The 26,409-nt window shown below is 53.0% G+C and overlaps 1 protein-coding gene across 1 annotated transcript in view; it reads left to right on the top strand.

Moving 5' to 3' along the window:
* The window catches only part of DLG5 (discs large MAGUK scaffold protein 5), a 120,499-nt gene that overhangs the window by 34,713 nt on the left and 59,377 nt on the right, over positions 1–26,409 (top strand). Inside the window, exons 2-5 of the mRNA XM_060034717.1 lie at positions 10,643–10,711; positions 23,063–23,225; positions 25,045–25,188; positions 25,828–26,011. Coding sequence (XP_059890700.1) covers positions 10,643–10,711; positions 23,063–23,225; positions 25,045–25,188; positions 25,828–26,011 — 560 coding nt within the window. The remainder of the gene's footprint in view (positions 1–10,642; positions 10,712–23,062; positions 23,226–25,044; positions 25,189–25,827; positions 26,012–26,409) is intronic.

Genomic DNA, 26,409 nt, shown 5'->3' on the forward strand with positions numbered 1-26,409 from the left:
CTCCTGTCTCCCTGAGTGGGCTTTGTGTGTCTCTTGCTGAAATTCGTATTCCTTCTCCTGTCCTCACAGGTCGCACGTCCTAGGATTTTATCCTGTATATGCTTAGAGCAATACTTACTGCGTGGGTGCTGTTCAGGAAGTCCTAGATCTGGCCCTCCCCTTCCCCTCACCTTTTTCTTACCCATGGGCTTCACATTGCCAGTGAGCCGCTCTGGGCTTGTCACTCACATCCTCCAGGCTCTGTGGGGTGAAGTCCCAAGTGGACTGGGTTAGCCTGAACCTTGCTCCCTAGCTCCAGACTCCAGTTTCCGACCGTCAGCAGGCCACCTGCCCAGAGATATCCTTTAGCACCTTCAGCCTGAGCCTCAGCAGTGTCTCCTAATTTCTCTTCAGCAGCCTTCTTCAGTTCTGCACCTCCTTAACTGCAGTACCTTCCGCACACCCCAACCCAGCATCCTCCTCCCGTCCTCCCCACCCCTGCTGTCTCTTGTGTCACCGCTCAGCTTGCACCCCTGACCACTGGTTCAGGGGAGCCCTTGTGGGAGCATCCCAACTGTTTTCTTTACTTCCAGGTCTTCCCTCTTTCCACCTTTCCTATTCACATGCTGGAGACAGTTCCCTGAAGCTCATGCCTGCTCTCTTATTCCTGTGCTCAAAAATCCCAGGCATTTCTGAGTCCCAGGGCTCAGGAGCTGGGGCTTTACCTGATCAAAGTCGTTGTAGGATTGTGTGAAGCTCGGTGAGGTTTGGATCACTCTGAAGGCCCAAAGATTTTGGATTACTTTAATGGCAAGAGGGAGGGAGATAAAGCCCTTGCCTCTCCTCCCACTGCCCCACTGTTGGGTATTTTTTTCCCTCCCAATTGTTTTTTGTGGTAAAATAAACATAAAATTTACCATCTTAACCTTTTTTTTTTTTTTTTTTTTTAGTCCTGCCACATGGTTTGTGGGATCTTAGTCCCCGACCAGGGATCGAACCCGGGATCTGGCAGTGAAAAAGCTGAGTCCTAACCACTGGACCACCAGGGAAGTCCCAGTCTTAACCATTTTGAGTATACAGTTCAGTGGTTTTAAAAACATTCATAGTGTGCTACCATCACCAGCATCCATCTCCAGAACTCTTTTCATCTTGCAAAACTGAAACTATACCCATTAAATGGTAACTCCCCATCTCCCCTCCCCACTGCAGCTTCTGGCAACCACTCTTCTACTTTCTCTCTCTAGGATTTTGTCTGCTCTAAGTACGTCATGTAAATGGAATCAAACAGTTTTTGTGTCTCTGTGACTGGCTTATTTCACTTAACATAATGTCTTCAAAATTCATCCACGTTATAGATACATGTCCAAATTTCCTACCGTTTTAAGGCTGAATAATATTTTATTGTATGTAGATATCACGTTTTGCTTATCTTTCCATCTATCAGTGGACAGCTGTGTGACTTATACATTTTAGATATTGTGAATGATGCTGCTAAGAACATGGGTATAGGATTATCTCTTTGAGACTCTCCTTTCAGTTTCTTGGGGTATATGCCCAGAAGTGGATGTATTGGATCGTATAGTAATGCTGTTTTTGATTTTTTGAGAAACTGCTGTACTAGTTTCCACGGTGGCTGTACCATTTTACATTCCCACCAGTAGTGCCCAAGGGTTCCAATTTTTCCACGTCCTCACCAACACTTAACTATTTTCTGGCTTTTTGCCAGTAGCCATCCTGCGTGGTATGAGGTAGCATCTTGTGGGTTTTTTTAAATTTAATTTATTTATTTTATTTATTTTATTTTTGGCTGCATTGGGTCTTCATTGCTGTGTGTGGGCTTTCTCTAGTTGTGGAGAGCAGGGGGCTACTTTTTGTTGTGGTGCACGGGCTTCTCATTGCAGTGGCTTCTCTTGTTGTGGAGCATGGGCTCAGTAGTTGTGGCACATGGGCTCAGTAGTTGTGGCTCATGGGCTCTAGAGCACAGGCTCAGTAGTTGTGGCACAAGGGCTTAGTTGCTCTGTGGCATGTGGGATCTTCCCGGACCAGGGCTCGAACCCGTGTCCCCTGCATTGGCAGGCGGATTCTTAACCACTGCGCCACCAGGGAAGTCCAGTTCTGTAGTTATAGCTTTTATCTTTAAGACTTTGATTCCTTTTGAGTTAATTTTTGTATGTGGTGTTAGATAAGTGTCCAAATACATCCTTTTGCATGTGGATATCTGCTTTTCCCAGCACAATTTCTTGAAAAGACTGTTCTTTCCTCATTGGATAGTCTTAGCACCTGTCAAAAATTATTTGGCCATTATGCAAAGGTTTGTTTCTGGGCTCTCTGTTCTGTTCCTTTGGTCTTATGTCTGCCTTTAAGCCAGTACCACACTGTTTTGATTAGTGCAGCTTTGTCACCAGTCAGGAAGTATGAGTCCTCCAGCTTTATTCTTCTTTTCCAAGATTGTTTTGGCTATTTGGAGTTCCTTAGTATGTGGCCAGACGAGGGAGAGCCCAGGCCCATCCAGTTTCTGATCCTGTGCCCTTTCACTGTACAGTCACTTTGTACCTCCCACCCCTTGGCAGGGGTCTTAGTAGGTTTAAACTCGGCACGGATATTGGGGCGGGGGAGGTAAGCGGTTCTCTGTGACCTCAGAGTCCTGGGGACACAGACTGAGTTGCCTTGGTGGTGAGTAATAGTCAGGACACCACACGGACCATGTAAGGGGGCGGTGCTGCTGCTGTTGAGGGAAGAGGGGGCAGAACAGCAGCATATTGCTGATGAAGGCAAGACCTCTCCTTTGCAGTGGCCCTCTTTGGCCTTTGTGGACTGGATGTCCCCGTCCTGTCCAGCCTGGGGTGTCACGTCCTCGCCTACTTTCCGGTCTGACCCCGGTGCCTTTGCACTTGCTGTTTTTCTGCCTGGAACAGTCCTCCTCCAGCACTTTGCTTCCTCCAGACTCCTTCAGGTCTCTCTTCAGATGTGGCCTACCAGAGAGACCTCCCCTGGCCCTTGTAGCACAGTAGCCACCTCTCCACCCCGCCCCACTCACCCTGCATTTTACTCGGCTGTAGTGTTCTTCACAGCACTTACTACCTGATGCATTTTGCATTTGTGTATTGGTTTATTTCTCTCCCACCTGCACTCCTCTGAGCTCCATGAGGGCAGGGACTCTGTCTTGTTCTCTGCTGCATCCCTAGTTTGTTCACTAAGCATTTGGTGGCAGAATGGGCTTTGTGTTCCCAGGGCAGACGTGCCTACCGAGGGGTGGTGTCTTGTGCAGAGCGCTGTCAACTTCATCTTTCTTGAAGGGCTGACCCATGCCCATGTTATGTGCAGGTGGCGGTGAGGGTCATGAGAGGGTTGGGGCGTGGCCTGGTGTTATCCCAGCACACAGTGAGCACTCTGGCTTGTTCTGTTTGAATCAGAGAACAAGAGACCCGGAAGAGAGGTGGGCTGGCTTGGAATTGGCCGTGGCCAGGCAGAATGGTGGAAGGGGAGGGGAGGCCTCCCTATCCTGAGTGGAAGAAAACAAAGGCATAGCAAGGCTGGATTCAGGTATTGGGCAGGGACACTCATGGTTGAGGGTCAGATAACAAGAACAAGAGCTAGCGTTTATGGAGCGCTTGTCCGTGTGCCTGGCTCGGTCCTCATTCAGTCCTCATAGCCCACCCTTCCTATTTCATAGACCAGGAAATGAGGCGCAGAAAGTGGAAGCAACTTGCTCAAGGTCACGCAGCTGTTGGTGGCAGGCCTGAGCCCAGGTGGTGTGGCCCAGAGCCTGCACTGGTACCAACACCTGTGATGGTGGAGGGCAGCACATGCTGCTTGGTCACAGTCCGTGCAGGAGGAGGTAGCCTTTTCTCCCTTTACTGAGTCGTGGAGAGGGAGTCCAGATGGAGAGCAGGAGGGAGCCGGTCTGCTGTGACTCCTGGTGCTGGTCAGAAGTTTATTCCAGGGCACATGCGCCCACCGGGGGATGTCTGGCTGCAGGATTAATGGAAGCGTGGCTGCCTGTGCTGCGCTGTTTCTGTCCCATCTCGGTGTGTCCTCTTTGCTGCTGTGCTTGCGTCATGAGCTCTCGTGAGGGTAGCAGGGCAGTGACACTGCGGCCGGTCCCTCCTGCACTGTCATATGTTTTGGGGGTGCCTGTCAGGTGTGGCTGTGTTCATTGATGATGAACATGCCCCCCTACATCATTGCATATTAGTAGGAGACTCTTGAAGTCTGTCCCAGTCTCCTCCCCACCCTCTAGGGCATACATGACGGCCGCCCAGCCTCCCTCCCGTGGAGCCCTACAGACCCTGCTTCGGGCCACCTCCTGGGCCTTCTAGGGCAGGTGACAACTGTCCCCCAGCCTAGCCAGGAGGCATCAGCCTCCCTGTGCATGTCAGGGGGAGGATGCTTTCCCACCCTGAGGTGGGCGTGTCAGCTGCTTGAAGCAGGCCTTTCTCGACTGACGCAGCAGGCTTCGTGGCTGCTCCATTCCAGGGCCACGGAATTTCACCCCCTGCTTCCTGAGTATCGGGGGGCTTGTCAGCTTCCAACTGTGGGTCTCAGTGTCCACAGTCTGGGGCCATGTTGTTAAAGGGGAGGAAGCTGAGGCCCTAGGGAGGGGCCTGGCTGCACTGAACCGTGATTCTGTAAGAGGGCTTCCCAGCAGCCAAAGGAGCCACCCTCCCAGCACCTCCCGAGATCCGCAGAAGCCGGGGAGGTGAGCTCAGCACATAGCACTTTCCACCCTCTTGCCTCCTTCTCATGTCTGTGGCTCACGGAGTCGAGTGCCTCTGTACCCAGCACGGTCATGGGCGTTGGGGTGGGCAGGAAGTAGCAGCATGTGTCAGGGCCATAACGCCATGGCTCACACCTCTTTCTTTCTTCCCACTTTTAGTCCCCAAGCCCCACTCAGCTCACAGCGTCGGTTGAGTGTCTCGGTGTGGGGAGGAGCACGGGGAGGGGGAAAGCCTATGCTGGGGGCTCCAGGTTGGGAGGCTCTGGGCAGGGGTGGCCCTGCTCTAATACTTCTCACTTGCACAGGTGGATGGGTTCTGCCTACATCTCCTCCAGGCTGATCTGGCTTCTTGGTGCTTGTCCAAGTCCACCATCCTCCAGGGCCAGCTCCAGGCCCCTTCCTCCGTGAAGTCCCCCCGGACTGCTAGACCTTTAGAGCTGGGCAGCAGTGTTGTGTATAGGGTTCAGGAGCACAGGCTTTGGGCTGGACTGCCTGGGTTTGTATCCTGTTCGCCCCCTTAGTGGCTCTACCATGACCTTAAGCAAGTTACTTGATTTTTCTAACCCTTAGTTTCCTCCTCTGCACAACCGGCGTAATGACAGCCTCAGGGTTGGTGTGGGAATTAACTGAGACAACATATGCAGAGTCTAGTACATCCTGGCACTTAGTAGGGCTCAGTGCCTATCAGCTGCTGCTATTATTATTTCTGGTATTGTTGTTGTTAGTGCCATACGGTCTAGCAGTTTGTCATTGTGGACTATGCAGCCTCGTCACTCTGGTGGACAGCTTTCTGAAAGACAGCTTTCAATTTGGGTAACCAAAGGATTGAGGACGGCAGTGTTGGAAGGTCTGGTTTGACTGTAGGAGCAGCAGCTAACACTTTGAGCACTGGCTCTGTCAGGTGCTGTGTCAAGCCCTTTTCGTATTAACTCAGTTGATCCTCCGTGGGGTTAGTACTCCTGTTGTCCCATTTTGCAGATAAGCATATGGAGGCAGGGAGAGGCTGAGTGACTCACCCGAGGGTACACAGCTGCTAAGTGGCAGAGTTGAGAGTTGAACCCAGGCAGGCTGGCAACCTGTTAGTATTCTAGTCACTGCTGCCTCGATTTGCAGACGAGGGCCGTGGGCTCAGAGAGGGAAAGGGACGTCCACAGAGTCTCACAGCAGGTCAGTAGCCTCCTGAGCCCCTGGCTTGTCTTCTTTATACAGCTCGCACGGCTCAGCCACGTGCCAGGACCCCGATGGACACGTGTGGGTGCTAGAGTGACTGGGCACCCTCAGCCGTCCGAGGGTGGTCAGCTCTGAGCTGGAGGATGGTTCCAGGGTGGGACAGGTGGCCTGGTGGTGACTGCTCGCCCCCCCCCCCCCACTGCCCAGGCAGCACCTCCCTGCCCAGTCTCACAGCCCCCACTGCCCAGGCAGCACCTCCCTGCCCAGTCTCACAGCCCCCAGGGAAGAGTGGCTTGCTTCTCCCTCCTTCCCCGGTGCTCGCGGGAGGTGCATGTCCTCCCAGCGCCCAGAGCTGTCTCAGGGCAGCGCCACGGGCTGGAGCACAGAGAGGACTCTGCATGCTGGCTGGAGGCTGGAACAAGCCCCTTGAGCATCGCGGTTTCATGGGGAGGAAGTGTGAGTCACTGGGGCCTTTACAAGCCCAGGTGAATGGAGGGGTGTGTTAGGGGCCCCGCAGCCGCGGGAGGGGGCCTTGGAGGGCTGGGCGTTCTGTTATCGCCTGGGTGATTTTACTGGAAGTTCTTTGAAGTGGTCTCCATGACCCAGTGGGGCTGAGTCACCGAGTAAACACAATTAGCAGGGGGCAGCCTTTTGGGAATAACACAGACAATGCTTGTGGCCCAGGCCAATCCCAGAGAGTCTGCCAGCTCTCTCCCAGGGCTTCTGCCATGACTTCCATGTACATGCCACCTGCTGGCTCGGGTCAGCCTTGGTACCTTGCTTTCAGTCCCTGCTGTGGGCTTGTTGGAAATGCGGAGTCTCAGGCCCCACCCTAATCTGCCTAGTCAGAACCTGCACCTTGACCGGGGCCTCAGGTTATTGCTATGGTGGAGAACCCCCTGTATCATCACTCTGCTTCACATGGCCACGAAGACCTGGGCTCCTGCTCTGCTCTCTTTTTCTTTTTCTTTTTTTTTTTTTCATATTTATTTATTTGGCTGCACTGGGTCTTAGTTGCAGCGTGCGGGATCTTTTTGTTGAGGCACGCGGGACCTAGTTCCCTGACCAGGGATTGAACCCGGGCCCCTTGCATCAGGAGTGTGGAGTCTTAACCACTGGACCACCAGGGAAGTCCCTCTGCCCTCATTTTCTGGAAACGTTTCCCAATCATATGACTTTCTCTGGGTCCTCTCTGGACCTCTGCACAGGCTTGTCTGAGTTTGTGGTGACGGTCCTGAGTGGCAGTACCCTGCTGCCCTGTGGGGCTTGGGGGGAGGCAGTGGGAGCAGAGGAGGTCGGCCCTCGTTCACCCAGGCCTCTGTGTGTGTGATGTGCAGGGTGTGCATTAGGGCCCGGGTCGCAGTGCAGGTGCCTTCAGGGGAGCTCCCACATGGTCAAGGGTGAGGGGCTGTGCGGGGCAGGAGAGCGTGCGCAGTGAGATGGGACCTCTGTCAGGCTCCAGATTGGATTGTGAAATCCCAGGGGTAGATGACGACCGTCCCACCTCTCAGAAGCCATCGCTTTGAAAGGATACTGCGTGACTTCGGAGGAAAGCGACTCCTTTTGCCTTTTCCCGACAGTCCTGACCACACAGGCTTTTTAAGACAACAATAGCTGCAGAGACAAAGCATAACCAAGACAGCCTCGTCTTCGGGGCTTTTTTTCCCCCGAATGACGTCTAAGGCCCTGGGAACATCGTAGAAACTGGGCCTTGTCCAATTTTAACCGTTCCCTGGCACCGCTTCCCCCCCTGGCTCCCAGGAGCCCTGCCAGCCGACTCGGGGGAGGTGATGCCCAGAGATGCGGATAGAGATGTCACACCGCCCCCGGGTCAGGCCCAGAGCCCTGTCAGGATGTGGGGGACAGGGAAGGGGACCAGCACGTGTCAGTTGGCCAGTTGACTCCTCCCAGCCAGGGGGGAGGTGGGAGGAGAGAGAGAAGGGTGTCTGCCAAGTTTAATTAACAGTGGAAACTTGCCGTGGGGGAGGAGAGAGATGATTTGAAGGGGAGGGGCGGTTTACTGGAAGATGGGGCGCTGCTGATGCCAGTAGCGAGAAAGAGGCGAGGCGTTGTGCAGGGAGCATCCGCCAGAGTGCTGGCTGTGGTGTTGCCAGCAGGGCTGGGCTGAGCTCACATCTCAGAGGTGTGAGTGGGACAGTGTATTTGTGCCCACTTTCAAAAACAAGCCACCGACACACCAGCCGGCTAGTCTTCCTTGCCCTCACATAACAACAATGAAAAATTATTAAGAAAATGGCTGTTGAGTTTAGAACATAGGCATTGTGTTACATTCTTGTGTTTTGGAGATACCGATGGATTGGCTGAATTGCACCTGACTTTATTTCATGGATCTTTATGCAGTGCTTAATGTTCATGATATGGGAAGAGAGATGCTTTGAGAAGTTTGTGATGCTCACGGTTGAGACAAAAACACAGAGATGTGGAAGGGGCAGCAAGATGAGTAGCGTGGATTGAACTTAAATACAGGCGATATCTCACTGAACACTGCTTACTTATTTTTTAGTAGGGTCAAGGACTTTAAGGGCTGCACGGGGTTTTCTGGTTCCGTCTCCTTTCAGGTGATGTGCAGGTGCCACCTCTGATATCTCTGCCAGGTGTGCGTGGAGTGAATGCATATGTCGTGGGAGCCCCCCGCCACCCAGGTCTTCTCAGACCAAGGCAGCACTGACCGTTAGGCCCCCTTCCTGACCTGCACCCACCAGCTGTGTCAGGGCTGCTGCCGTAGGCCAGTAGAACAAGTTGCATCCCTTTGGACGGTCCTGCCCACTCCCCGAGCCTTCCTCTTCCATCCACGCCAGACACCCAGAGGTTCTTGGAAAATGTGATAATGAGGCCACTGGCCATTCCTGGCCACTGTCCCACTTCTTGCCATTACCAAAGTCCCTTTTTCTGGTTTTCTTTTTTCTCCTCTCACCTTTCATCTCTCTGCCTGTCTGGTGGGTACACCAGCTAGCTCCCCTGCATGCCGACTCTTATGCCAGGGCTGTGTGTTTCCCTTGCCTCTGTGTGGTCTTCATCTTTCCCCCGACACCTTCCCCTTCCCTTCGGGGTCTCCCCTGTCCCCTGGTGCACTGCTCCCTCCCCCCGTCCATGAGTTTCCCTCCTCCTCTCCCTCTCCCCTGCTTACCCCTTCTCTTTATCTCTTTTCTTTCTTTTTTTCCTTCTGAGGGTGTGCAGGTGTAGGGTAGCTAGTCAAGAGTTGACATTGGAGAGAGCCCCTTAAATTTGACCCCGCATTTCTGGTCCTGGAGCCCAAGGTCTCGTTAGTTCTCGGCTGCTTTCTGACACCAAAGCCCTAAGTCTCATTCAAAGGCTTTATTGCAAAAATCTCATCTCTGGCTCACTCACTCTGCCCAGTACACACACACCTTCATTGTACAGTTCTTTCGGTTCTAAGAGCAAAACATTGCCTTCTTCCCATTGTCTTGTTTTATTTGACCCACCATCTCTGCATGTTGTGCTTTTTTCGACTCCTATTCAGCCTCTGGGTTGGGGTTCGCCTGCCCTCTTAACTTTTGTGTCATCTGTAGTCTTGATAAGCAAAGCACAGCTTTGTTTCCATTAATCATGGAAAATGTCATCTCTGAAATGGGACAGGGGAAAGGACCTTGTAAGCCATCTGGTTGAACCCCTTCATGTTACAGACTGAGAAACAGAGATCCAGAAAACTGAGGCCACTGGCCAGCTACTCGCACGTGGGCGAGAACTGCACTCAGAGCTGGGTTTCTTGACCCAGAGGTTTTTCCTGATGCCGGGCAGGAAACATCCTGGCTTTGAAGATATTTGAATGCAAACCAAACCTGCAAACCAAACCGTGGTGGTTGTGTGGCTGCCACCAGGAGTTAATAACGAGTGTCAACACCTCCCCCACCAAAACAAAACAAAACAAAACGAAACATAGGGCTTCCCTGGTGGCGCAGTGGTTAAGAATCCTCCTGCCAATGCAGGGAACACGGGTTTGATCCCTGGTCCGGGAAGATCCCACATGCCACGGAGCAACAAAGCCCGCGCGCCATTACTACTGGAGCCCGCGCGCCTAGAGCCCGTGCTCTGCAACAAGAGAAGCCACCGCAATGAGAAGCCCACACACCATAACGAAGAGTAGCCCCCGCTCGCTGCAACTAGAGAAAGCCTGCACACAGAAATGAAGACCCAACGCAGCCAAAAATAAATAAATAAATATTTAAAAACGAAAAACAAAACATGTTACTCCCTAGCTTTGGTGACAGTGTGATTGCTTATAATTCTATCAGTAACTTTTAATAAGGGAGCAGCCACTGACTAAATTATTAAGGACTGAGCTTGAATACAGTTAGAACCTAAGAGCAGAACAGCTAGGCACAAGGAACGAAGAGTTCACAGATGTTTAACTTAGGCTCTGTTACCCTCTATATGGAAGCCAGAATCACACTGATACAAATCTGTAGGAAATCCCCAGACCCCTTGTTGCCCTGGGGCATGTTGCTCCCTTGCTGAGCCCTTCCCCAGATGTCCCAATAAGAAGCCAGCTGGCTGACTCCAGGCTCCCCTCTGCCCGTGCGGAGGGGGGCCGAAGGTGAGGCGGAAGCACCAAAGACCAGGCCCTGCTGACAGCACCTCCCCTGCCCAGCCTGTGGTTCTGATGTCTGGTACCCCAGGTGGTGCTGCTTCTCAGCCTGGCGCCGACTGAAGTCATTTGGTCTGACAGTGGTTTGGGGCATAAGATGAGAAATCCCTTTGGGGTTAGTAACAAATGGCCTCTCTTTCTGTCTCCAGGCTCCACGTACAGTGTCTTGTCCATCATGCCCTCAGACTCGGAGAGCAGCAGCTCCCTCAGCAGTGTGGGTGAGTACCACCTTCCTGGGCACCCCTCCTTCCTGGAGGACACCGGCCAGTCGGGGGTCTGGGTATGAGCTGGGGTGGCGCTGGGTGCATGGGGTGGGCAAGTTGGCCCACACCTGTCAGATCATTCATGGAGTCATCTTCTGTTGGTTCCATTCACATTTCCTCTCATCAGCACGTCCTCTTAATGGAGGAGGGCAGAACGCTGTTCGTGGTGTTAGGAGGGAGGTGCATGACACAGAGGCTCCTGTGTCACCATGTTTTCACTTTGTCAGGGCACAGCGCTTCTCAGAGAGCCCTTTGCCTCCAACCCCCAGGCCTCGTAGTACACAGTGACCACTATCCAAGAGACTGGCCCCTTTGGGGGCTGTTGTTTGTGAGCAGGACTGGCCCACTGGGAGTGTTGTCTTGGGCGTAGGAGTGGCCAGTCCATGCCGAATTCGGTGTGTCTCTGGATGTGGGTCCCAGGAGCCCATAGAGGGAGGCTGGCCCTGCTGTCACTTCACTGAAGACGTCCCAGAGGAAGGTTGTCATAGTCTCGCAGTCTTCCCGTGCCTCTGTGGCCCATCTTTTGTGTCACATGCCCTCTATTTAATGCCCTAGTGTAGCTCTGTGTCCTGGTTTGACCTTGATGGATGGGTACACCTTCAGTGGTGTGGTGAGTCCTGGAGTTTTTGAGTTGGAAGGGCTCACAGAGGTCATCTGGTCCAATTCTTCCTGTTTCCTCCAGTAGACAGATGGGGAAATGGACACTCAGAGAAGGTAAGTCTCGTGCCTGAGCTTCTAGAACCTGCCCGGGGCAGGCCTCTTATGCGTTAAGTTGACTCATACGGAACACCTCCAGGGGGCCAGAAGTGGGCTTGTGATATAGTGGTGAATAGGCAGACCTGGTCCCTGTGCTCCTGGATCTTAGGGTCTCCTGGGGAGACAGATGAGTAGATACAGTAAGTGAGGTCAGAGTGGTGAGAGGGGTACCAGTAGGGGGCACTGTATTTGTTTGCTAGGGCTGCCCTAGCAAAGTGCCGTAAACTGAGTGACTTACGCAGTAGAGGTTTATTCTCTCACAGTTCTGGAGGCCAGAGTCTAAGATCATTGTGCCCTGAAGGCACCCAGGAGCGGGTCTTTTCCAGGCCTCTTCTCCTGGTTGTGTGCCGGCAACCTCTGACGTTCCTCGGCTTGTAGGTGCATCACCCCAGTCTCTGCCTTCATTTTCACGTGGTGTTCTCTCTGTGTGTGTCTCCAAATTTCCTTTTTTAAACAGGACACCATTCACATTGGTTTAGGGGCCCGCCCTACTCCAGTATGACCTCATCTTAACTTGATCATCTCTAAAGACCGAATTTCCAAATAAGGTCACATTCACATTTACTGGGGATTAGGACTTCATCGTCTGTTTTGTGGGGCACAATTCAGCCCCTCGCAGGTCCCCTCGTCCCGTCTAGGGTTCAGGGAGGACTCTGATGGGACCACAGTTCACTTTGTCCTGCCTGCTTGGGTTGGTGAGACACAGGGATTGAATGATGGGGCTGCTGGGATTTTGAACACGGGGCTGGCTTTCAGGAAGTGCATGAGCCGGGCAGGCAGTCAGGATGTGTGGAACGGTAATGTGGGGTTTTGTAAAACGGAGCTGGTTGAGCTCTGAGGGCACCTGTCTTGGCCTCACCCTTTTCCGGCTCCATATTCCGCTTGGGAGCGAGGTACAATGATCTGATATCTGACAAACTCATTCACATTGACCCTTCAAGGCTTAAAGTGTTACCTTTCCTAGGAGCATTTGCATTTTAAAAGGAGAGTCTAGAGAAAGATAATTGTTTAAACCACAACAAGTATTGTTAATGGTGGAATTGCAGGCCTGAGTAAGAAGGTATTTTTTTGTGCAGCTGGACCTTCGTATACTTTGGAAGAGCACAGTGTCAGTGACCCACCCTTTGGCCCTTGGGATGAAGGGGTCACCAGTGTCCCCGGATACGTGTTGGCAGGCAGGCTGCGAGCAGAGCTCTACTGTACTTCACTGTCTGGGCCCCTATCTTGGATGCTCAAAGACCTGGTTGCATCCCTTCAGGTCAAAACCTCTCCAGTTCACTGGTAGCCAAGTTTTCCTTCTCTTGCTTTTCTGTGTAGAGTTGACGTTGACCTTGGGGTGAGTAGCCCCATTTTTCTGCAGGCTGACTTGAATATCCCCGTGGCTGTATTGGCCAGAAGGCCTTTGGCTGCAGCAGTAGGGAATACCTACTCATACTGCCTTAGATAGCAGAGGAATGTGTGATCTCACATGGTAACTGTGCTGAGGGTGGGCTGAGTACATCGGGTGTGGCTTTGCGGGCCTCTGTGTGGTGTCTTCCCTTGGGCTGATGGCAGAGGTCAGCCATCACATCTAGACCTGACAGTGTCCAGGGCTACAGTGTTCGTGGTGGGAGCCTCTAGCCACACGTGGCTATTTAAATTCCAGTGAATTAACGTGAAATAAAATTTAAATCACTAGTTTCAGTAGTTACACTAGCCACATTTCAAGTGTTCTGTAGCAGGGGTCCCCAACACCCAGGCCACGGACCAGTACCAGTCCGCGGCCTGTTAGGAACCGGGCCGCACAGCAGGAGGTGAGCAGTGGGCAAGTGAAGCTTCATCTGTATTTACAGCCACTCCCCATTGCTTGCATTACCGCCTGAGCTCCGTCTTCTGTCACATCAGCGGTGGCATTAGATTGTCACAGAAGCGCGAACCCTACTGTGAACTGCGCATGTGCGGGATCTAGGTTGTGCGCTCCTTATGAGAATCTAATGCCTGATCTGAAATGGAGCTGAGGTGGTGATGCTAGTGCTGGGGAGCGGCTGCAAATACAGATTATCGTTAGCAGAGAGGTTTGACTGCACAGAGACCATAGTAAATCAATTGCTTGCAGACTCATATCAGAACCCTAGGGCTTCCCTGGTGGCACAGTGGTTGAGAGTCCGCCTGCCGATGCAGGGGACACGGGTTCATGCCCCGGTCCGGGAAGATCCCACATGCCGCGGAGCGGCTGGGCCCGTGAGCCATGGCCGCTGAGCCTGCGCGTCCGGAGCCTGTGTTCCGCAGCGGGAGAGGCCACAACGGTGAGAGACCTGCGTATCGCAAAAAAAATAAATAAATAAAAATAAAAAAATAAAACCCTATCAGTGGGTCTTCCCTGGTGGCGCAGTGGTTAAGAATCCGCCTGCCAGTGCAGGGTACAGGGGTTCGAGCCCTGGTCCGGGAAGATCCCACATGCCACGGAGCAACTAAGCCCGTGTGCCACAACTACCTAGTCTGTGCAACACAACTACTGAAGCCTGCGCACCTAGAACCCATGCTCTGCAACAAGAGAAGCCACTGCAGTGAGAAGCCTGCGCACCACAATGAAGAGTAGCCCCCGCTCGCCGCAACTAGAGAAAGCCCACGCACAGCAACAAACACCCAACACAGCCATAATTAATAAACAAAACAAAACAAAACAAAAAAACCTCTCAGTGAGTGGCAAGTGAAAACAGGTTCAGGGCTCCCACTAATTCTGCATTATGGTGAGTTGTATAGTTACTTCATTATATATTACAGTGTAATAATAATAGAAATAAAGTGCACAATAAATGTAATGAGCTTGAACCATCCCCGAAACCATTTCCCACCCCCTGCCACCACCGGTCCGTGGAAAAATTGTCCTCCACTAAGCCGGTCCCTGGTGCCAAAAAGGTTGGGGACCACGGTCTGTAGCAGCTGTGGCTAGTGGCTACCATATTGGACAGATCAGATAAAAGAACATCTCCGTCATCACAAATGGTCCAGAGGATGAAGGAGGCTGTCTCCTCTCGTGTCTCCTGATGAGCAAAGAAGCCTTCTCCAGCAGGTCCTCAGCACAGTCCCCAGTCCCCTGTCACTTGTCTGTGCCCAAACCATGGCTCATGCAGTGCGGTCCCTGGACCAGCAGCACCCAGGTACTTGATAGAAATGTAGGTTTCCAGGCTCCAGAAGCTCTGAGGATGGGGCCCAGCATCCATTTTAACAGTCTTCCTGGTTGGAGGTGAGTTGACCTAACCTAGTCCCCGGCAAAAGCACTGGAATGTCTGTGGCTGGCTTGGACCAGCCCCTTGGAGTGGAATGAATGGAGGGTCGTCCATGGCCCACTGCAGCACCTCCTGGAGGAATCCCTCCTGGCTCAGCCTCACCTAATCACGGGCAGAACACTTCTTTTCCTGGCCATCTCAGGCACACCCCCCGACCGAGGGGCTGATGAGTCAGATGGAGACTGGCTGTTTCTGTTGATTAGGTCTTTCTCCATGAACCTAAGGAAAGGCAAGGTCTTATAATAAAAACATCACCTCCACTTTCCCACTTATGTCTCCCTAACCAAGAATGTTTGGCCAAAGAACAGCAAGTTATATTTAGCATAAGAGAAAATTGGTAGGTGGAGCCTTGGGTATGGTATTTTCTCTGCAACAGCTGGTACCTGGTTGCCCCTCCCCTCTTCCCGGCTGGCATTAGGTCCTCAGGTGGTCTGCCCATTTCACCTCTTCAGCCTGACCCTCCTAACAACAGGCCGACAGCCTTAAAGTTTGCTGTGTCTTTCCAGGCAATTTTCATCAGCCAAGCACGTGTGGCTGCTTTGAGGCTTCCCCCCACCCCGTGTGGCCTGTTATTTGAGTAACCTGCCTGTGGGTAGGCACCATGGATCTGCCCAGGGGAGGCACACTCATTTCAGGCAATCGATGTTTTTTTCCTCCCCCGTTCATCCTGATCTAATTGCCCAGGTACCTTTTTTTTTTTCTCAACTTGGATAACTGGGGAAGTTTTAAGAAGAGGAGACATTCTTGGGCAGCATTTATAAAATGAGCCTTAAATTTCATGCAGATTGAAGTAACAGGAGAGCTTTCTTATTAAGGAGAGAGATCTGGTTTTGTTAGCAGAAGGATCTGGAGGGCTTCCTTCCTATCCCAGCAAAGATTCCTTGAAGGTGCAGCTTCTAGTTGTTAGAGGATGGTGGGGTGAATGAGCATGGAGGCAAGGCTGCACCCTGACCCCTTGCCGTCTGACCCTTCCTTCTCTGATCCTTTTGGATCCGGGGCCTGTTTTCTCTCAGTGCATCAGATGGACGGGAGCACCTTGTCCTCTTGGAACCCGTGCTCGGCACTCTTAGGGATCACAGGGGGGCCTGGCTCCAGGCCTTACAGGCTAACCAGGTGTCTTAGTCTGTCCAGGCTGCTATCACAGAACACCACAGACTTGGCAGTTCAGAAACAACACACATTTATTTCTCACAGTTCTGGAAGCTTGGAATTCCAAGATCAAGGCAGCGTCGGTGTCTTGGGGGGCCCGCTTCCTGGTTCATAGATGGTGCCTTCCCGTTGTAACCTCACATGGCAGGAGGGGGAAGAGCTCTCTAGGGTCCCTGTTAGAAGGCCACTGATCCCATTCATGTGGGCTCCACCTTCATGACCTGATCACCTCCCAGAGGCCCCACCTCCTAATTCCACACGGGGTTGGGGGGGTAGGACCTCAACATAGGAATTTGGTGGGGTACACCAACATTCAGACCAGAGCACCAGAGAGAGAAGCGACTGGCCGTTTTGCCTTGTGTAAAACAAGGAGACAGAGGGGAAGGAGCAGCTTTTTCTAACGAGGGGTGTCCAGGAAGCTTCAGGGAGGAGGTGGCCCTCAAGTGGGGTCTTCCAGGAATGGCGCTCTGGATGTAGGAGCAGCTTGGAAGCGACAGGCCATCGTCACCTGTCTTGGTTTGGGTTTCGGCAAACTGACCCTGAGTCAAGGATTCGAGAGCAAGTAGCTTATCTGGAAGGAGATCTGGGAGCTGGGCAAGGCTGCAGCTGCTGCGCTGGAGTCTAACCTCCTTCCAGTCCAAGTCCAGGAGGAGCCCCGCTGCAGTCCTGTGCCGACCAAGTAGGGCATCCCCTGGGCATCAGTGGGCGATGCTTTTAAATGTAGTGGGTATTGGACAGCCGAAAAAACAAGGGATTGATAAGCCACTCTGGCCAGACAGTGCGACTTTGGTCCAGACCAGAGGTTCTCAAACTTTATCAGTGATCAGACTCACCTGGAGGGGAGTGCTGGCTTCTCCCCCAGGGTTCCTGATTCGGTAGGTCTGAGTGGGGCGTGACCTGTGCATTTCCAGTGAAGCTAAGGTGCTTTTGGAAGCACTGGTTCAGGACGTGGGATTGTATCTCCCCCCGATGGCTCTGGCTCTCCTGGGCTGGAGGCGAGGATGGCTTGGTTTTGCTTGCTGCGGCCTGTGATGACCATGTTCTGCTGTTTTGCTTCTCTCCTGACAGCCAGGGCCTGGAGGAGGCCAGGAAGTTTACCTGGGCATCCCTGCTCCACCCACCTGCCCACTTTGGGCCAGTGCCCATTTTCTCCTTGGCCTCTGGTACCACAGGCCCACAGGGCTCTGAAGCAGAGCTGTGACCTCTCTAGCTGTAAATAAGACTTGGTGGGGGAGTGGCCTTCAGGGTCAGCTGGAGTGTGGTGTGACAAGGGGGCTAAGGACAAAGGGCCTTACAGCCAAGAAGACTGCCAAGCTGCCGGGCTCTGGCTGAGCCTCAGTGGTCTACAGGAAGGCTGCACTTGCATCGGCCAGGGTGTCCGGGAGGAGGAGCCAAGACTCGTGATGGCGAAGGGGCTCTGCTCCCCTTGGCTGCAGTTTTCCTCTTACACCAAGGCCCAGAGGAGTGAGAGCTCTTTATCCAAACTCCAGGGCCTGTGCCAGCTCTCCTGGCATCTTCCAGCACTCATTTTGGGGCCATTTTAGTCCAGTCCAAATCCCTTAACCCTGGAATCCCATCCTGAACATAAAAATGAAAAAAAAGAAAATCTTTCTTTTCTTAAGTTTTTCTTTTTATTAACTAATTTATTTATTTATTTATTTATTTGTTTATTTATTTATTTATTTATTTATGGCTGTGCTGCATGGCTTGTGGGATTTCAGTTCCTCAACCAGGGATTGAACCCAGGCCACAGCAATGAAAGTGCTGAATCCTAACCACTGGACCACCAGGGAACTCCCCTGCCTTCTTTTCAAGTGGGTTCCAGATTTGGGAAAGGGAAGGAGTGAAGTGGGGGAGAGTGGAACTCCCCTGCCTTCTTTTCAAGTGGGTTCCAGATTTGGGAAGGGGAAGGAGTGAAGTGGGGGGAGAGTGGACAGTTTTGCATTTGAGTCCCAAAGAACAACTGCACAAAGATAGAATTTGAGGCTTCTGTGGACAACTCACTTGACGTTAGTTTTGATTTTGCTTGTTCTTGAAAAGGTTTACTATAAACACAGTGACTGGTCGGGGGTGACAAGCCACACCTCTTCGTTGGTCACACCTGTCCTGGGATGGTCACTTCAGTTTAGGGCACCACAGTGTTGTTGTTTTTTATTTTTTTTAACTTCAGAATTTTTTAAAAGTCATGTTCCGTGAGGTACGAATTACGTACAGTAACATTTATCCTTTTTGGTGTATAGTTCGATGAGTTTTGATGAGCACATTGGTTATTTAACCACTTCCACAATTAAGGTATAGAGCAAATCCTCCACCCTGAAGAATTCCCGTCTGTGACTTTGTAGTCAGCCTTTCTTCCCTCCACCCACAGGCCCTGGCAACCACGGATCTCTCTTCTGCCTCTGTAGTTTTGCCTTTTCCCAAATGTCGTGTAAATGGAAACATATGGCATGTGGCCTTTTGAGTCTGGTTTCTTGCACTCAGCATAGTGCATTCGCGAGTCCCTGTTCCCCTTGCCCTCGTGTGTACCAGTAGTTTGTATGATAGTGCCTTTTTGTTGCTGAGAAGTATTCCGTTGTATGAATATAACACTGTCGTTTATCCATTCAACAGCTGCTATAAACAGTTGTGTGCTAGCTTTTGTGTGAACGTAAATTTTCATTTCTTTTGTGTAAATATCCAGGAGTGGGATTACTGGGTAGTATGGTAAGTGCATGTTTAACTTTATAAAAGACTGTCAAAGTGTTTTCTGCAGTGGCTGTATGATTTCATATTCCCACCAGTAGTGTTTGAGAATTCCAGTTTCTCTGCATCCTTGCCAGCATTTGGTGTTGTCACTTTTTTTTTACTTTAGGTCTTCTGGTAGTGATAAAGGGACTTGGCAGTTGTCTTCAAATACTTGCATGTCTGTTGTTTAGAAGAAGAATTACAGGTGTACCTTGTGGCCTTTGTTTTTTTGTTGTTGTTTTTTTTTTGGGCTGCGTCGGGTCTTCGTTGCTGCGCTTGGGCTTTCTCTAGTTGTAGTGAGCGGGGGCTACTCTTCGTTGCAGTGTGTGGGCTTCTCATTGCGGTGGCTTCTCATTGTGGATCACGGGCTCTAGGCACGTGGGCTTCACTAGTTGCAGCACGTGGGCTCAGTAGTTGTGGCTCGCAGGCTCAGTAGTTGTGGTGCACGGGCTAAGTTGCTCTGCGGCCTGTGGGATGTTCCGGGATCAGGGATTGAACCTGTGTCCCCTGCTTCGGCAGGCGGATTCTCAACCACTGCACCACCAGGGAAGTCCCTACCTCATGGTCTTGGGTGGGTAGATAGATCTAGGGTCAGTGGGAGAAATACAGATTTTAACTCAGTACGTAGAATAATTACCTGGGGAGAGATGAGATGGGCTCTGCTGTGAAGTAGTGAGCTCCCTCCCTGTGCAGGAGTTCAGACCATCTTGGTAGCTGTTTAGGGGATTCTGGCAACCATTTTCTTGAAAGGACTGCATCATCTTCAAAATGTTTTTCAACCCTGAGATGCAAGTGAAACTTTATTTTTAATTGAATGGGTATGGAAAGGGTTTTCTGCAACACTTGCTGTTATTTTGGAACTTCCTGGCTTAGCACATCTTGGGATTTTTCTTGAGGCCCCCTGTGGCCCTCCTCTGCCCTCTGCCCTCCTTATTGTGAAAGGACAGGGGTATCCAGGCAGCAGTTTCCCTAAGTCAACCTGCTATTTGATGGATTCACAGGCCTGGACGGCCTCACTTTTTGTGTGTTTCGTGTATGCTCAAGCCTTTGGGGCAGGGGAAGGGAAACAGGAGGCCACTCCCGTCGGGAGGCCGTGCAGGGTAGTGGACGAGGCCCTGGGTCTGGAGGTGAAGCCGGATTTGCGTGGGTATCCTCCGGTTTCCCAGCTGTGCAGTTTTGCTAGACGTCAGTTTCTCACTCGGTGATCACAGCACGTACCTGGGAGGGTACTGTGGGTATTGATGAAGCGAGAGCCCAGGTGCGTTTAGCACAGAACCCAGCGCGTAGGCTGTGCTCAGCAAATGACAGCGCTCACGTCCCTGTGTGTGTGATCGGCTGCCCCCAGGTCCTACCAGCTGCAGAGCCAGTGGCCTCATCCTGCTGGAGACAGACAGGGGGCGGTGGCTGTATGTGGTGACAGGTCTGATGACCCCTACTTCTGTCCTGCTGCTGCTTCTCTCTCCAGCCTCCGCGGAAGCCAAGGGCTACATCTTTCTGTTGCTTCATTTTTAAAATGGGGTGGAAATTCTTCATCTCCCTGGAGGCAGATTGCTGGGCCTGGTGGTGCTTTTCAGTTCTGAAATTGAGATCTGATGTTTCTCTGATACTTATTGAACTTGACCGCAGGTCAAGTCGTTCTCAAAGCATGGTCTGGTGTCCCTGAGTTCCTTTCATGGAGCCAGTGAGGTCAGAACTGTTTTCATAATGGTCCTGAGGTGACACTTGCTTTTTGCACTCTCGTCCTCACACAGACTCGGCTGTAGAGTGGAGTTTCCTACAGGTTCCATCCAAGGCGTGTGATGTTGCACGGATGTGAGACTGGCTGTCTTTATTAAGCCCGATGTCAAACAGCATTACGCAGATGCAAAGCCATGCTATTCTTCTCGCTGTGTTTTCTGTTTTGCGGTAGAGAGTGTAGTTAATTTTTCATGAAAAGCCTTAATGTGAATATGTAACGGGTTTGGTTATTTTAAAATTAGTAAATATTTTACAATACCTTTTTAGTTTTAATTTCTAATCTGGTAGATATTGTTAGATATAACCCCTATCAGCAAAAGCTCTTTGGAGTCCTCAGTCCTTTTTAAGAGTGTAAAGAGGCCCTAAAATCAAACCATTTGAAAACTTTTAGGTTGAGGCCTCGGGCACGTGGGGTCAGGCAGAAGGCACTCCATACGCCATGCTGTCATTTACTGGCTTGGTGACCTGGACCCATTATTTAAGCTTGATAAGGTTTTGTTTGCTGATCTGTAAAATGGGGATAGCAGCAGTATCTTCCTTAAGGGGATGGAATGGGATAATGTATGAAAAGCATCTCGTAAACCGCCAGGCATGGAGTGAGTGCTACTCATGGTTGTCTTTGGGAGGCCGCAAGGCACAGCAGCAGAGAGCACGTGCTCCGAATCCGGGTGCCTGGGCTCTCGTCCAGGGCGCCACTTGCTGTCTGTGGAAGTTTAAGTTGATTCCTTAAGCTTGCTGCGCCTCAGTTTTCTCACCTGTAAAATGGAGATGATAATATTCTTACCACCTGTGGGATCGTTGGGAAGGTTAAATTAATGCCCGGGGCGTGTGTGTTGTGTGCTGTTGTGTGGTTGGTTGCGACGTTTACATTGAAATCCTTCTTTTCCGGGTGCTTGTTGGGTCTGTTCATGCCACTGTCTTGGGTTTGTCAGTCCTCCACAGATCGTGTCCCCCCCACCGGGCCCCCCAGGGGCTGGTTAGATGCCGAGTTTTAGTTGTAGGCCTCTCCAGAAGGGGGTGTCAGGCACGTGTCCAGAGGAGGCCCCACATGTCAGACAGCCAGGTAAGTGAGTGCAAATCAGATGGCCGTCGTCGAACTAGAGCTCATAGAAGTGCCTTCATTTGCCAAAGAGGAAGACGTTACACAGCCGCACAGAGCTGTAACCAGCCTGTTTTCCAGAACTCCTGGGGGCAGGGGTAAGGATCCAGGGTCTTTGGGGAAGGGCGAGGGAAGGCTTCTCAGGCTGTGGACTAGAACCCATGGACGGAGGGAGATGCTCAGGGGAAATGGTGATCCTGGGCCTCACCTTAAAGAACATTTTGGCCGCAGAGGTCTGGCCTGAGCATAAGAATCCTGGCTGTTACGGAGGTGCTGGCTTTAAAATAACATGTGTTTCGAGGGGTACTGGATTCAGTGGTTGGCATACCGACATTGGATAACACTGAGCTGGGAGCTCGAGTCTCCTGCCTCAGACCATGGTCTAGCTTGTCACCCACAGTGTCGAATTCTCCATCCTCCCTGCCACTCCTGGAAGATGCAAGGCCACACCTGAGTGCCTGTCTTGGGGGACACTCGGTTTGCACAAGAAAATCAGCCAACAGCGGTCTGCTGGGGGGCAGCGGTCAGGATGACACAGAGTCAGAAGACATTCGTCTTGCCTTTTACACGTTACAGGGCTACTGGGGAGACAGATACTGTGTCCCTGGGGTGAGTCCGCCTCTGGATCACATCCATAAACTGGGATGACTTCTGTGGGTTACTCGGACCCCACTGAGGATCTCTGAGGCTTAGAGGGCTCAGGGGAGCACATGGACGGAGTTAACTATAAAAGCACCATGGATCTGTCTCTTTTTCTGGGACATTTGAGTGAGGTGCATACTTCCTAGAAGCAGATTGGGATCTCGTCAGAGGTGCTGGTGGTGGCCACTGTTCCTTGGTAATAGCATAAGGCATGCGATTCCCTTCAGGACATGTCTAGTCCTAGGGACAAGTGACGAGGGCCTGGTGTGGGCTGGGCAGTCAGAGGTCCTGGGACTTACCTGCACCCCGTCCCACTTACCTTGGCCATGGGCGGCTCTCCCTGTAGCTCCTCCAAGCTGCACACCTGGGCTGGTTGAGCAGGTGCTTTAGGCAGTCGGGCGGCATGGAGGAGGGAACTGTGTCCAGCCCTGATCAGGGGAAGGCAGGACACGGCCCTTGGGCCCGGCTTTGGAGCTGGCTCCCTCTGTCCTCTGCCAGCTTCTCTGGGAAGCTGTAACTGTGTCTTCCTCTTCGGGCCGTGCCTTCCACCTTGCTCAGGCTGGCCTCTCTGTGCCCAGGGGTGGGTGACAGCTGGTGTTAGCAGAGCAGGCAAGGATGCAAAGATCAGGGCCAAAAACAGTTCCATCCTGGAGGTGCCAAAGCTAGGTTGGAGGGAGAGAGGGGGACCTCGCTCAGGGTCCTCAGCCAGGGCCCAGGTAGTGGATGCTGGAGCCAGACCGCCTGGGCTGTGGTCCCAGCTGTGCCTCTTACACTCTGACTTGGCGGTGTCCTCTGGGAAAGGGGGATGTAACAGGACCCACCGGTAGGGTGGTCGTGAGGAGCGAATGCAAGCTGAGAGCCCAGAACAGCGCCCGGCTGCTGGTGGGAGCCGTGTGAACACGAGTTCTCTTTGTCACCGTCCTCCTGCAGGCACCACTGGGAAGGCGCCGTCCCCACCGCCGCTGCTCACTGACCGGCAAGTGAATGAGAAGGTGGAGAACCTCTCCATTCAGCTGCGGCTGATGACCCGGGAGAGGAATGAGCTGCGGAAGCGCCTGGCCTTCGCCACCCACGGGACCACCTTCGACAAGAGGTGGTGACCGTGCCCCTCCCCCACCGGCCCGATGGACAGGGTCACCACCCTGATGCCATGGCACCCCCTGCCCCGAGGCGTACCCTTAGCTCCTGAGAGCCCTGCTGCCTGCCCGAGTGTCCTTCCCGCCACCCGCCCGTGTAGGCCTGGATGCGGGGAGCGGGGCGGAGGCTTGTTATGCTTCCTCCAGTTCAAAATCGGAGTCTGTGGCCTGAATCACACAACTTGGGGATTGAGAAGTGTGCGTGGGTGTGTCCATCCTACACTTGGCTCCTGGCACTGGTGTGCTCTTGCTTGCATGTGTGTGCGCGCGTGTGTGTGTGGACCGGCCTCACCGCCTTTCTACTGGCCTTGCCGATGGTCATTTGGTGGGTGGTCTGGGCAGCAGCTGGAGGCTCCTGGTCCCACTTGGGTGCCTCCTCGCTGGTTGGTTGGATGGCCCTGACCTTGTCACCAGCCCTATCCTAGGCCTCTCTGCCTTCCAGCCCTGGAGACAATATGCTTCTCTCTCTGTCCCCTGTTTGCTGCTGTGTGCAGCCCCTGCCCTAATAGAGATAGTCAGTCACCCTGTTGCTGAGCCTTTGACTGGTCTGTCCGTGGGCAAGGGCACTGCTGTCTCCTGGATACCCCGGCCCACTTCATTGCTGAGTGGATCTTTATGTGGTTTGTAAACACGTTAGTTGTTTCCTGCCACGTGTTTGTTTTAGAAAGAGTTGGTCCCACCTGGCTTTTTTGTTATTTTGAAGAAAACCTTTGACCACTTCTTTTGTTGGGATTGAGAGGTAGACGCCAGGGAAGGGTTGGGGCGGTGCTGGCAGGGGTTCCGAGGGGAGCAGCAGCAGGGCTGGTTTAAGCTTTCCTTCAGGAGCATGGGGGGTGTGCGCCTCATCCTGGGGAGGATTTTTCTGGGGTGATGTGGGGGCTCAAAGCCTGCTCCTAGAGGTTGCTTTTATGAGGATGTGTCTCTCAGACAGACAGCTTGAGGGCAGGGCAAGTGAAGACAGTGTGCGAGTGTGTGCCGTCCACATCTGCTTTCATGCCACCGAGGCAGAGTAGTGGCTGCACAGAGATTGGCCCTTTACAGGGAAAGGTTTCTGATGCCTGCTCTAGGGCAGGGGTTCCCAGGCTTGAGCTCGCACCAGGGTCACCTGCAGGGCTTGTTAGAGCACAGATGGCTGGCCATTCCTCCCTCCCTCCTGAGTGTCCGATTTCGGAGGTTGGGGGCTGGCCTGAGAATTTGCATTTCTAACAAGTTCCCAGGTGACTACGGTGCTGCAGGTCTGGGGACTCCTGGTCCTGGCCACTTTTCTCAATCTTGGCTGCACGTTGGAATCCCTTGGGGAGCTGAAAAATCCCCATGTCTGAGTCCTACCCTGAGGGATGCTGACGTAATTGGTCTGGGCCTTGTCTATTCGTTATGTACCCAAGATTGAGACTCACCGCTCTCAGGAGAGGAGGAGCTTCATCCCAGGGACTGCTGGGCCCCCTGTGCGTGCAGGCCTGGCGTGTGGCCTCCGGGGGGCTCCCAGAGCACAGGAGCACCTTCCCAGCTCTCCCGGCCCACGCAGGGAGTTCAGCAATCAAGGCCCCCCGTCCTGGGGATTCGGATTCTGTTGGTCTGGCTGCGGCCAGGACACCCGGGCTTAGCAGGCATTTGTGGGGGGCGGAGGGGGGGCGTTGGTGTTGGTGGTATGCAGGAGACCAGTGTTCGGGAACTGCTGGGCTGGAGTGACCTAGGACGTGGCTTCCCAGGGAAAGACATTCTTGTCGTTGTGATCCCGGGGCCAGTGTTCACTGGGCTGTTTGCCGTCTGGGCCAGGCCCTACCACAGGCTGAATCCGGACTACGAGAGGCTGAAGATCCAGTGTGTGCGGGCCATGTCAGACCTGCAGAGCCTGCAGAACCAGCACACCAACGCCCTGAAGAGGTGCGAGGAGGTGGCCAAGGAGACCGACTTCTACCAGTGAGTGGGGCCTGCCTGGCCAGGGTTCCCAGCGTGCAAGGAACTGCTGCCTCTTGCCAGTCTTCAGTTGTGGACCTGGAGCCTGGGGTTCTGGTCCCATCCTGCCTCTGCCACATAGCAAGCGGTGGGCCTTAAGCACGTGCGTTTGTGGCTTTGGGCCTCAGTTTTCCATACCATCCATTGCCAGCTTCAGAAGCACGGTTGGTAGGAAAGTGGTCGAATGTGTGAGACAGTAGGCCAGGCAGATCACTGTGGACCTCTGGGTCCCTGCTGGGGCTCTACTGCCGCAGGAGAGGCAGATGGGGCATGTTCCCCTTTGGTCTCCTGGTGCCCCTCTGAGGGCATTTGCCTGCCCACCTGCTGACATTTGCCAGGCCTCGGCACTTGGAGGTGCCAGGTCCATGCCAGGTAGGGGCTTATCTCCTTTCCTTGGCCTTCACATGTGTGCCATTGTGGTGTCAGGCTCTTAAAAAAATAGTTTGGGTCTTTCTGGCATGTGGCTGACAGCAAGCTTTGGCCTGCCTCTGCACGCTGCTGACCTGTCTGGTGTGTTGGGGGTACTAGGACCTGGAGGGGGTGCTGGTGCCTCGGGTGGGAGTTGGAGGCTGGCTGGGCTCACTGTGCCGTGTGGGATTTCAGCACGCTCCACAGCCGGCTCCTGAGCGACCAGACCCAGCTGAAGGATGATGTGGACATGCTGAGGCGGGAGAACGGACAGCTGCTACGGGAACGTAACCTGCTCCAGCAGTCGTGGGAGGACATGAAGCGGCTCCACGAGGAGGACCAGAAGGAGATCGGTGACCTCCGGGCCCAGCAGCAGCAGGTAGAACCGCGCTGGGCGGTGGGGGGCGGACCAGACCCAGGTCAGGCATTCACCCACTCACCATCCATTTACCAACCCCCCGCCCCCCCCAACACACACCTACCATCTCATCTAGCCACCCACCCACCCACCTACCCACTCACCTACCTACCTACCTACCGTCTACCTGCCTACCACCCGCCATCCATCCATGCATCTCTCCCCTTATCCACCTACTCATCTGCCACCCATCCATTCCCCAACCCACTGTCCGTCTACCTGCTGACCTACGCACACCCATCTTATCCACCCACCCGTGTGTCCATGTGATTACTTAGCAAGTATTTTTGGTGTCAGCCTCCTGTGAGGCATCGGGCCATCTGTGAGCAAACACTCAACCCTTGTTTTCCTGGACTCTG

Source organism: Delphinus delphis, chromosome 16 (genome assembly GCF_949987515.2).
Source record: "Delphinus delphis chromosome 16, mDelDel1.2, whole genome shotgun sequence".
In the NCBI taxonomy this organism is placed as follows: Eukaryota; Metazoa; Chordata; class Mammalia; order Artiodactyla; family Delphinidae; genus Delphinus; species Delphinus delphis.